Genomic DNA, 13,243 nt, shown 5'->3' with positions numbered 1-13,243 from the left:
ATCTGGCTGAGTGAATTACCATTTCATAATGTCGAGTCGAAAGAAAATTCCGCGAAGGGAAGCTCGGCTTAATGAGAGAGCCGGGTGAAAATGCATCAAAGAGCAGTTGTGTTCTTCAGCGCTTTTGCTTAGTTGGGGATAATGTGAATCTGATAGGTTGCACTCACTGCTACATACAATTCATTCTGTGATGCAGAGAGATCTTTCACAAACACACACCCTTTATGCACAGCAGCTGCATAACCTCAGGTCTCCATACATTTCCCCTGAAAGGATCCAGGAAAGGATCTTTTTGAAGAAATGACAGGCAGGCAGGGTAAGGATTCAGGGTCACATAGATGCACCTGCCCAAGCCATCTGCTTACACTGGTGGTGTGGAGAGGGGGGCTTTATGGGAACACATGTAAACGTAGTTTGGCAAAAGGATCTGAATGTTTAAATAAGCCGGGCCAGTTCTCCATTCTTTTTGCAAACTACAGATTGAAGGAATTATGTCAGTCAAACGCTCAATCTAAATTACACATCCTTTCAAATGGCATAATGAAAATACTCACAGAAATCTATGCCAATACTTACAATTGCTTATAACTCCTCCAAGCGGATCACCTTTGAAATCAAATTCGATGTCCATGTACTTTCCCTGCAAAGAGAACAGATTTGGGGGGGGGGGACTTGCATGAAACAAAAGAGGTAGCCTGACATTTTCAAGTCGTCCTTGGAGTTAAATGTTGTACGAGAAATTCCATTGTCCTGAAGTGTGTATATTTAAGTGTAAATGACTTCTAATAATCTTAAGATTAAGATCTCCCGGGTTGCACTATAACTGGGTCAAACCAAATAATGAATGCTAATTTATTTTTAACCAAGCAAAGGAAAGATCTGACGGCTCATAAGAGCCAAGCTATTAAATTAATTTTTGCTTGCAGGCCAGATCACCACTATATCAACTCGGCAAGAATTTTAACAACTGCAACGACAACAAACATAAAGTCAGTTTTCCTAATATTTTCATCTGGGCCTATTATCTTAAGATTTACCGTGAAATCTCTCCATTCACAAGATCCTGACATTTCTTGCCTGCTTCTCACACACAGCTGACTAGGAAAAGGGACAATTACTGATGTTGCAAGGTCAGTCCTTGGATAAGAGTCTTTTGGAAATTTGGCCAAGTAAAGTAAAGAACTTTGCAGAGGATGAAAGAACATATGCATCTGAAAGCAGCATTTTAAAATGGACAGGCTACTGAAAAGCTTTCAAAATCCTGACTCTGCATAGGTGTACAGTTGGCCAGTTAGAAGTCCCATCATATCTAGCATAGCAACTGGCTGCTGGGCTCCAAGGCAGGAGGCACAGTTTATACCAGGCACCCCCAACCTTCGCCCCTCCAGATGTTTTGGTCCTGTTAGCTAGGAATCATGGGAGTTGTAGGCCAAAACATCTGGAGGGGCGAAGGTTGGGGGTGCCTGGTTTATACAGACCAGAACATCCACATTACATCAATGCACAACCATTGGGAGGAGCTATGGTGGCAATGCTAACTATTTGTCCTCCTTTATTAAATATTGGGGGGGGGATTCCTCTCTACACCACCTATAGGAAACCTTGCCCTCCCAATTCTGTAAGACTCCAACTCCCATCAACCCCAGCTAGTATGGACGGTGGTCAGAGATAATGGGAGTTGTAGTCCAACAAAAATCAGAATTCACCCCTATTACCAGGGATGGGTAATCTCCAGCCCAAAAACCTAAGTTGGCTCCCCAGGCCTCCCCACTTGAGCCGTGAGACCGTTTTTGCCAAGCCCCACCCATCCGCCGTATGCCATGGTTTGTTTGCCTGCCCTACCCCAGACACTCCAAACTACAGAGCCTTGAGGCAAGAGCAGGGCTGGAAGGAAAACACTCCCAAGGTTATGTGGCTCGCCCTGGCACTTTGCTCCCAACTCTGGCTCGCAACAGGTTCCTTTCTTCACCCCACTCTTTCCCTACAACCCCTCCTTCCCAGACTAGACAACTTTGCTCCATAGCAGCTACTGAGGAGGGGGACATTTAAAGCCCCTGCAGCTCAGCTCTCCCTACTAACACGAGTAACTACTAACTCCCTACTAACTCCCTACTAACACGAGTAACTAGAACGAGTAAGAAAGCGGTGGAGTTAAATGAATTGTGTACAAGGGTCCCCCCATTTAACAAGGTAAATTGGAGTAACAGTTATTTATAATGTGGATACAGTGGTACCTCAACTTCCGAATGCCTCGACTTCCGAAGGTATCGACTTACAAAGTCGGCAAACCCGGAAGTATTTTTGCCACACGGGCGTTCTGCGCATGCGCAAAGCGCAAAATCGCGCATGCACAAAAGGAACGCTTCGACATCCGAAGGTTTCGACTTACGAAGAGCGCCACGGAACAAACCGCCTTCGTAAGTCGAGATACCACTATAGAGAGAGGGGGTGGTGGATTTACCTGGCAGTTAATGAAAAATAATAATAAGAGAGCATTCACATAGGTAAAAAAAGTTCAAACTCCTAAAGGTATAGAAATAATAATAAGAGAGCATTCACATAGGTAAAAAAAGTTCAAACTCCTAAAGGTATAGAAATTCAGTGAGCTTTTATTCAACAGTCAATACTGCCCATAAGAAAAGATGTTTGCCAGCAATTTGCAAATCGTAGCTGCAAAGTAATTAGCACCTCCAGAGCTAAACATCTGATCTGCAATGCACTTGGTGCCCTGGAGTCGCAGGGCTGGTTTTCACACTCCCAGAAACAATAATCCCTGATCCTGGTGATTTGCTGTTTCCGCATGCATATGCATTTGGGGGCATGCCTGCCTGACCCATAGTAGGGGCTCAGGGACCTTGCTTCTCAAAGCCTCCCTTTTCTGACATGAGAACCACACAAGCCAAGAGGACAGTTCAATCAGCAGCAGAAACGGTCCAGCATGGCTCACAAACACCATTTGTACACACAGAACCCTTCTCTCTGGGATAGCTCAGTTGGTAGAGCATGAGACTTAATCTCCAGGTCGTGGGTTTGAGCCCCACGTTGGGCAGAAGATTCCTGCATTGCAGGGGGTTCGACTAGATGATCCTAGTGGCCCCTTCCAACTCTACAATTCTATGATTCTCTGACCGAGGATGAATCACAGAGTACCCAATTCATGGCATCCCTTGGCTCTCGACAGAGGACATCGCTTTCGAACTGCTAAGTTGGCAGAAGCTGGGACAGGGCAACGGGAGCTCAACCTGTCATGGGGATTCGAACTGCCGACCTTCCAATCGGCAAGCCCAAGAGGCTCAGTGGTTTAGACCACAACACCACCTGCATTTTGTATACTACACAGACTCTCAAAAGTTATGGAATAATGCTTCTCTCCCCATAACCTTCTGAGGCACAATACTGCCAGCACAGGTTCTCTCCCTGCCTTCTGACTTGACTTTTCCACATCAGAGAGCCTCATGGCCGTAACTTATTACAGTTTATTTACTTAGTGGAGACTTTACATAAGGGGTGACAGGCATGACTATTTAAAATGACAACAGCAGTAAGGCCGTGTGTGTGTGTGTGTGTGTGTGTGTGTGTGTGTGTGTGTGTGTGTGTATAGATAGATTATGGAAAAGCCACAATGCTAATAATTCAAACCATTTCAGAAGAACTTTCCGAGGATTTTCAAAAGCTGCAGAGAAGCAGGGTTTTCACCTAACCTGTAACATTTCCCACTTAAGCCTGTCCCTAGCCTTTCTATTACAAATCTTGGAATATTCTGACAGCATTGGCCTCATTTCCCATGAATTCATTTTGCAACATTTAGGATTCAAGGTTACGGTTAGGTGAAGTGGTTACGGCTTTCACTCTCCTGTTCAAAACATTTCTTAGAATGCCACAGAAACTATTTCTGCCTTGCTTTCAGAAACAGCTACCTGAAAATACAGCTACCGAACAGCATTTAAGTAAAACAAATCTGAATATGCCTTGACATCAGGCTAGATCCAAGATTCTTACACCATAAACAGAAGGGGAGTTTGTCTCACAGAAAGGCCTTGGGCAAGGCTTTCAGTGCTAACTTTGGCTTATAGAAAAGAAAAGAAACAATTGTGGAACATTAGTTCAACATTCTATTATCATCTCTATGATTCTGGTAGAATCCAACGGCCGACAGAATTTGGTGCCTTCCCTAGATATATAGATATACCTGTACAGTACTTTGGAATTCTCTTGCCTATTGACATTATGAACTATATTGTTTTTGATGTCTGCTAAAAACTTTTCACTTGTTTGTTTCTGCAAGCCTACCCAGACATGTAATTTAGTTACCTTTGTTTTCAAAACATTTTAATGATTTTATCTTTGTTTTACATACATACAATAGCTTTAGTTGGACTGTGGATTTATTTATCTCCAATTCTATCTGTACACGGCTTGGAGAGCTCTTTGGTCAAAGCAGTTTATAAATCAATCAATCATTCAATACTTACAAATCTTGATGAGTTGTCATTCCTTACAGTTTTGGCATTTCCAAATGCTGGAAGGAAGGAAGGAAGGAAGGAAGGAAGGAAGGAAGGAAGGAAGGAAGGAAGGAAGGAAGGAAGGAAAAAAGGAAAATATGTGCTTTAAAAACCAAGTCAATCTGCAAGAATAAACAAAGACATTTCTTGGGGTTGTTGCCAGCTTTACCTTCTAATAAAAAAAAACCCAGATAAGCTAAAATGTGGGGTGATGAAATCAAAATTCAAACCAGAGTTTGATCCTGGCTTGCAAAGTTTTCCTCAAACCAAGAAAGGGAACAGCTGGTGGGGGAGACAGAAAAGTATGAGCATGAGATCCCCCACCAATGATTCATGTAACATGAAACCATGGTTTGATGTTATGTCTGCACCAGCCCAGGACAACACTGGTTCAGACTATTACTGGGCCATGCATTTTTTATATATAAAAAAAGTTTGTTCATTTTAGTCCCAGAGCGAGCAATTTGTCACTATTTTTGTTCCTACACCATGCCATGTGGAATTAATGCTTCATGTTATTCTGTGTTGATTAAATTGCATTATGACCTTCCTATCTCCTATTAACTCCATAGACAGCCATAGTGGGATTCGCATGCTTTGCCATTAATACATAACCAATGCTCAAGTCAAGTGGGCATTTGGGCGGATGGGAAAAATGTTGATTCTGCTTTAGCAAATCTGCATTTTGAGATTTCCCGGGATGAAAGAACTGAAGCCCAAAGGCAGCATGTGTCACTGTTGTTGTTCGGGGTAACTGAAACAATTGTTCTGCAAACTTTATACAGTGCAAAGTTTGCAAGCGGTAAATCATATTTCCAGTCTCCGGGCTGCATATAATTAAACATGAGGCTAAACACTGGGATCATTTATAAATGAATGCAGAATCAAATACAAGTGCTCCATTATAAGAGTTTGGAGACACATTCTTCCGTCTCACCATAAGTTCATTGTTTCCTGATATTCATGTACAGCAGATACACACCAGATGGAATTTGATCACTTGGTAACTTAGACAGGCAAAATCTTAAGAAGTTCTTGAAGTGTGATTCCAAACAAAGGTAGAAGACAATGCAATCTAAATACGGTTGGCGAACAGCTTCCATTTGAAGCCATTACAACATAATAAAGTTACAAGTTAATATTGCTACCCAAATTGTAAACAGAAGGGCAATAGGAAGTATAAAACCATATGGGATAAAAATAAATGTGGGATACTTTTAAAATCTACAGGCAGTAAAAGAGCTGGGTATGTTTAGCATGGAGAAGGGAAGGTTACGGGATGATATGATAGCCATGTTGAAATATATAAAAGGATGTCGTACAGAGGAGGGAGAAAGGTTGTTTTCTGCTGCTCCAGAGAAGCGGACACGGAGCAATGGATTCAAACTACAAGAAAGAAGATTCCACCTAAACATTAGGAAGAACTTCCTGATAGTAAGAGCTGTTCGGTAGTGGAATTTGCTGCCAAGGAGTGTAGTGGAGTCTCCTTCTTTGGAGGTATTTGACAGCCATCTGTCAGGAATGCTTTGATAGTGTCTCCTGCTTGGCAGGGGGTTGGACTGGATGGCCCTTGTGGTCTCTTCCAACTCTATGATTCTATGACTAATAGGTGGGCTATACAGCATAATTTTGGAATTCAAAAACAAAGGAACATTTGTGGAAATAGGGCAGAGATCTAGAACAAGATACAGAAAAATTGATGTGGATTTGTGTGAAAAATCCCACCAAAATTGATCGCTGCTGATTTGGAACCATGCTCCACATGTGGTGGGTGTACAAAAAGATCAAAGCCTTTTGGAAGTTGTTGTTTGTTTGTTTTGTTTTTTTGCTGAAATCCAATACCAGTGGTGCCAGGGGCACCACAAGTGTGGAAGCAGGACTCTGCTCACACATCTCCACAATTCCCATCTTGCTATGTGCAACTAGGGGTTGTACATGCAGCTCCCCTCTCTGATCCTGGACCCACAATTAGTGGAGTCAATTTTGAAAAGCTAAAGTCCTGGAGATTGGCTTCTTGACTAGGATGGGGAAACCAGGGGATATAAGCCAATCTTCTACTCCTCTCCCCAAGAGAAGACTGGCAAGATTCTATCTTTCAAAAGCTAAGGTGATGTCAGAATAGCCAATGGTGCAGATCCACGAGGGACATCAAGCTCAGGTCAGAGTAGAGTGTGAGCAAACCTCAAAAAACCACTAATTCATTAGTGGGAGGTAGATGAGCAGTAACATTTAATTGTATCCATATAATAAATGTTTGCTGGCTGAATAACCAAAATAATTTGTATTAAAGATTTTCTTGAATTACAAAAGAACATGCAATGTCTCTTCCTTTTTTCAGATCACAGAGTAACTTAGAGTTGAAGGGAAAGAGAGCTTAGGGGGGAAAGTGGTGGGCAGAAGTTGGGTAGTCAACTTACATATTATTTTTCCTTTTTACAAAATTGGTATACGTGTGAGGTTTTTTGTATTAGCATCACTTGGGCAGGTTCTTTCTATTCATTTGTTGGTTTACATTAAAGGTAAAGGTAAAGGAACCCCTGACCATTAGGTCCAGTCGCGGACGACTCTGGGGTTGCAGCGCTCATCTCACTTTCAGGCCAAGGGAGCCGGCGTTTGTCCACAGACAGCTTTCCGGGTCATGTGGCCAGCAGGACTAAACCGCTTCTGGCGCAACGGGACACCGTGATGGAAACCAGAGCGCACGGAAACACCGTTTACTGTCCCTCCACAGTGGTACCTATTTATCTACTTGCACTAGTGTGCTTTTGAACTGCTGGGTTGGCAGGAGCTGGGACAGAGCAACAGGAGCTCCCTCCGTTGCGGGGATTCGAACCGCCGACCTTCCGACTTGCAAGCCCAAGAGGCTCAGTGGTTCAGACCACAGCGCCACCCGCATCCCTTGGTTTACATTAGCAGTGAGAGAAGGTGGGGTGGGGTGGGGTGGGGTGGGGTGGGGCAGGGCGTGGTTGATTGCCTTTGATTAACTTTAGTGAGATTTGTTTGCGTGCGTGGGAGGGGGGAAGGGCTGTTGGGTCAAGTTGGCCATATTGATCTATATGATGTTGTTGGGTCCCTGTTATTGTTTTTGTCATTTGGGGCTGTGTATGTAATAAAGGGGAGTCAAGCTGGCTGAATAACTTAAACCCAATAGCTGCTGTTTAGAGCTTTCAACTGTGTATTCAACAACTGTATTACTACAAGTGAAGTATATACACCAATATTAGTTACTAGTTCCTTACCTTCAAGCACTGGATTAGACTGCAAAAGTTGTTCTTTCACTTGATTAACTTCTGCTCCTTTGCCACAAACAGCCGCTACGTAGGACATGACAAGTTTGCTGGCCTCTAAAGGTTAAAACAACAATAACAACAACAACATTGCTTTCTAAGTTGAAAAATATCCTATCCAAAATCATAACTTGCAGGAGAAATCCCTGAATGAACCACGCAGAAATAATGAATTATTCAGGTTTCAAGCCTATTGTTTTCAGCTTTTATGCTTGACAACACTTTGCACTTTTAGCAAAATCGCACTAAGGAATGGAGGAAATGCCATGGCAAAACCCACACGAGACGAAGTCTAGAAGTCACTATCTCCCAATGCTCCCTGGATGCTGAGGAGAAGGAGGAATACTGCAAGGGGAGGAGGAGTGAGGGGGAGAGGGGCAAGCAGGCGGGCGAGGGAGGAATTGTTGGCAGGGAGAGGGATGCGGTGGAGGGTGCCCCAAATTGCCCTCTCAAAATGCTGGAGGGTATGTAATATGGAGGAGACGATCCACAGAGGCTAAGAGGCTCTTCAAATGGAAGCAGGCATGAAATAATTTTCAACACAACTAGACTAGACAACAAAGTTCTAGTATTCGGATGAAGAACAGGGCACACGTTCTAATATCTTAGAGTGAATTAAAAGTTCGAAGGTCAGCCCTGGCTCCATTTTGTGGAAATCAAACACTACCTGTTTTTCCAGCTCCACTCTCTCCAGTTATAAGTATGCACTGGTCTTTATCCTGGTCTCTCAGAGATCGATATGCCTCATCTGACAGGGCAAATCTAGGAAAGAGAATACGATAAATTGAGGAGACAGGTAAGCCCCATGTTTCATACACACATCACATCCTTCAGTCACTTCGGTGAACTGTGAAACGCTTCTATCTAGGTCAGATCCATCAGCATTCAGGAGGCAGGGAAAACAATTCCTATTCAAGCCCTGAACACAAGAATTTCTCTGCAGTAGGCTGATAAAGCGGATCAGATGATAGACATTACAAATCAGTGCCACTGTGTAGTTTTGTCTTCTGAAAATCTGCTGACTATACACAACGTCTGATGGGAGGCTTGTGCAGGCTATACTCCCATCTACAGCCAAAGCAATTCATTTATATAATGCAGAACTGGGTGAAAGTGGCAAGCTTCTTTTAAAGATGTTTATAATGTTTGGGTGCTGTGGGTTAAACCACAGAGCCTATGGCTTGCCGATCAGAAGGTGGGCGGTTTGAATCCCCGCGACGGGGTGAGCTCCCGTTGCTCGGTCCCAGCTCCTGCCAACCTAGCAGTTCGAAAGCACGTCAAAGTGCAAGTAGAGAAATAGGTAAGGTAAATGGTGTTTCCGTGCGCTGCTCTGGTTCACCAGAAGCGGCTTTGTCATGCTGGCCACATGACCTGGAAGCTGTACACCGGCTCCCTCGGCCAATAATGCGAGAGTCGGTCACGGCTGGACCTAACGGTCAGGGGTACCGTTACCTTTACCCTTTAATGTTTGGGCGTAAAGACACAGTAGACAGGATAGACACGAGACATGCCAACTAATATTCTTCTTCCCTGCCCCCTGGGTCTCATCCATGAAGTGAAGCAGCAACCATTGCATATTCTGGCAGAGAGACCTTTCATGCCACTACCTGCTGCCTCAAAAGAGGGCTTACAGTGATCAGTTCCGTTGCTGGAATAACATGGTGGCAGACAATGTCCCAGCTAAGCCAAACCATGGTTTAATGGGAACATCTTAGTGTGTATTGGTCCCCAGGGTGGAGACTGTGGTTGTTGTGCTATTCCCCTCGTCCAGTTGCTGCCACGCTGCCCATGGCTAAACCGTGGTTTGTCTGAACATGTTATCCATATGCAGGGTTGTGTTTTGCCTCCCCCAGATAAACCATGAGTGGTAAGCCAAGAGCAAACCTTGGTTATAGCTCTTGGTATGTCTGGAGCTAGGGGTTATAAGCCTGGGTTCAGACAGCATACTAAGCCAAACCAGGACTGAGCAAGGAGCACAGCAGCTGCAGTCTTCTCTCCATGAACTCACTGCTTCCACTAAACCATGGTTTGGCTTTTCATTACATGCAAGCTGAGCATGTAATGAGCATGTATATTACGATGACAGTTCAAGGAACCCATCACTTAGAGGTTATTTCCAGAGATATTCACGTGATTACCAAAACACATGGCTCTAGAACACAAGAAGTGTCAAGCAGTGTATACAATCTTTTAAAAAGGAAGCTGTATTTTCAGATGATGGACAGTGGCAAACACCCAATGATTGCCTGACATGATGCCAATTATTGGGTGTTTGCCACTACCCAACATTTTGGGGATACATCCTGACACCAATGCCTTTATGTGTGAGGGGAAGGGAATTTAAGAAGTGTTACTGTAACAAAGATATTTTCTACCATGCAGGAAGGATCCACAAATCCTTTTTTTTAAATTATTTAATTGAATATCTAGTCCGAATTGCAACCGTGTACACAGAACACCGATATCAAAATTTAAAATTAAAAACACGTGAACAAGCCTTTACAAAGATGAGGATGTAAAGGTTTTTCAAATTTAAACTGAGGCAACGGTGCTGTTCTTACAGTTATATGAAAACATTAAGCAACAAAAGAAAAACTTTACTTTTTGCAACGTTCTTATCATTCATAGTAATGAAAAAATGGAAAACACAAAACTAAAAGTATTAAATGAGAAATTTAAATTTTTTAAATGCAAAACTTTTAAACAATTGCAAGTTAAGTGAAAAGAATGTGGCTGTCTTTTCCTCAGTCTTCAGGCTAGATGCTTTTCAGATACAGCACTGTATCTGGAAATCACATTTAGAAAAATTTAATAAACTACATTTCTTTCACCGTCAGCAACCTTTTATAGTTCACTGAAATACCTGCCAGGGACCAAAAACCACTGGCCTAGCTCACAAAAACCCAGTAAGTTGGTGCTTTTGAGTATCGTCATTTATTTGGGGAAACTCCTTGGATACAAAACTAAGACTTTCTCCACCAATAGCCATTTTTAAACTGACCACAATAAGCATTGAGTTCGTACCCATGAACCTCGGCAACCAACTTGCTGATTCAGCACTTAGGGAGGCCTGTGCAGTTTCAACCATGACTCAGGCAGGCTCAGCATGGCCCAAGATTGCCAGTCTGCATGCTAGAATTTCTGCTGAACTCTTTGCAAGGCTTTGATTTTCCTGCATGACACCATGCTGCTCAGTGTCAACTCCGCTTGCAGACACCATAAACATGAATTAAGACATTCAATCAATGCAACACTTTAAGGAACAACCAGCCCAAGTAAATATTATCCACGCTTTATCCGGAGGATACTTCTGTGGCTCTTGCTGATGTAAAGAATTAAAACGTCCTTTTCCAAAGTATCCAATAATCTGCACTGCTCTTATCTCATTGGCCCTTGCCAACACCGTTTTTGTTTGCCAGTTTCTGCCGATAGCACAGCCAGACTATAAGGAGAATTCCCATGTGTTCTCTGCAAACCAATTGTATTAATCTTACTGCTGGACTCCCATGAATTGCACACCATCTTAAACCTCTGATTCAGTTGTTTAAAGTCATCCCAAGGAATAGTTACAGGTAGGTAGCCGTGTTGGTCTGACGTAGTTGAAACAAACTAAAAAATTCCTTCCAGTAGCACCTTAGAGACCAACTTACAGTTGCCAAAACGGAACGTCTAGTTACCACTTTGGGCCAAGACAGCTCTAAAGTTGTGTTTTTCAAATGATGCACTGACGGCGATTGATTCTCAGTTAAACACCTGGCTAGTTCAGCTGACAACCTTCAGCTAGGTTAAGAACTTTGAGAACTGGACTTTTCCGACCTCTTTTTCTTAATGGTGACATGGACCATTCATAACATAGGAATATTCTTCACCCCTGTGAGCTGGGCAGTTGGGTGGAGTAAGCGAAGACAAGCTACAGCAATTAACTATAGTGTTGTTCACTGCTCCTGCCCAGGCTGCTCAGAAGCATTTATGGTTCTTGAAATTCACTCTGATTGTGCAGATAAAATACAACCGTTAGAATTCTACAGGATGTGGTATTAGTGTGTGAAAACAAAGATTCCCCAGGCATGCATCTCCAGATGGTGGAAATGTCAGACACCATCCTGGCACCCAAGCATCTTAACTTGGTCGCTAGCAGTTGATAAAGGTAAAGGTAAAGGGATCCCTGACCATTAGGTCCAGTTGCGGACGACTCTGGGGTTGCGGCGCTCATCTCGCTTTATTGGCCGAGGGAGCCGGCATCATGTGGCCAGCATGACAAAGCAGCTTCTGGCGAAACCAGAACAGCGCACGGAAACGCCGTTTACCTTTACCCACCGGAGCGGTACCTATTTATCTACTTGCACTTTGACGTGCTTTCGAAATGCTAGGTTGGCAGGAGCAGGGACCGAACAACGGGAGCTCACCCCATCACGGGGATTTGAACCACTGACCTTCTGACCGGAAAGCCCTAGGCTCTGTGGTTTAACCCACAGCGCCAACCACGTCGATAGCCAGGGGCAAAATGCACCTGGTACCTGGCTAATTTCAAATACTACTGCAACACAATCTGTCCAACCTATGGAGAGCCTTTATGCCACTTCGCTCCACATTTTAAGCATTCATTTGGGAAGAGTCTGCTTAATATTTTGTACATTTCGCTATTGTCAGGTAACAATATTTTAATCTCTTTATCCCACTGAAATGCATAGGACACGCTGTAAGCCATAAACTAAGTTATTTGAAATCAATTTTATATGCACCTCACGTCCCTTGGGAGAGACAAGAGTAATTTTTACAATTTATTGTGTGACAATTTATCACTGTGGTGTTGTTTTCAGCCACAAAAAATTGCACCAAGCATTTTCATCAAGCTCTCTGGAGTTATAATTCAGTGGATAAAGGCCTAATTCTTCCATTACCTCCATGATTATGTTAACCATATCAAAGATACAAGAAATGTGTAGCTTCATCTGCATGCTGAAACTTGCAGTCTGCTCTACCTGGCAGCAGTAAAAACCTTGCAAGGTAATGTGAGAGTGCGTCTAAGAAAAGGTACTGCTCAAACGGTGGAAGAGGAGAGATGTGGCAAAAATTTGACTGCAGAAAGGCTAAAACTCTAGACAGCTGTTTTTAACAGGTAAACCTGTGGGAGTACGTAGACTCCTAACCAACTCTGCAAAAGAGGATCAGAGTTGTAGGGTGAGAAAACTCATCTAGTCTGCCACCACTAACAGGCATAACATCAACACCAGCTGCCACCAAACCTTGTCCCCAGGTCACCTTAGGCAATCCAAACGAGTGCCAAGCACAAGCTGAGAGCAGGTGCATTTAAAAGCTACCTTGCTTGCAGAATAAAATGCATTCTTGCTGGTAGTCTGCACAAGAAGCCTTAGAGCAGGGGTCGGCAACCTAAGGCCCATGGGCCACAAGCAGCCCACGGGGGTCGTTTAACCAGCCCATGAGCCGCCCCCG

At 43.5% G+C, this 13,243-nt stretch overlaps 1 protein-coding gene across 3 annotated transcripts in view; it reads right to left on the bottom strand.

Moving 5' to 3' along the window:
- Positions 1-13,243, bottom strand: part of MYO1B (myosin IB) — a 137,824-nt gene that overhangs the window by 58,562 nt on the left and 66,019 nt on the right. For all 3 annotated transcript variants that reach the window (XM_035136296.2, XM_035136305.2, XM_035136313.2), the window contains exons 4-7: positions 8,457-8,551; positions 7,742-7,846; positions 4,473-4,519; positions 577-640 (exon numbers count right to left, since the gene is read on the bottom strand). In XM_035136296.2, coding sequence (XP_034992187.2) covers positions 577-640; positions 4,473-4,519; positions 7,742-7,846; positions 8,457-8,551 — 311 coding nt within the window. The remainder of the gene's footprint in view (positions 1-576; positions 641-4,472; positions 4,520-7,741; positions 7,847-8,456; positions 8,552-13,243) is intronic.

Source organism: Zootoca vivipara, chromosome 1 (assembly GCF_963506605.1).
Source record: "Zootoca vivipara chromosome 1, rZooViv1.1, whole genome shotgun sequence".
Classification (NCBI taxonomy): Eukaryota; Metazoa; Chordata; class Lepidosauria; order Squamata; family Lacertidae; genus Zootoca; species Zootoca vivipara.
This window is presented reverse-complemented; position numbering and strand designations above follow the sequence as displayed.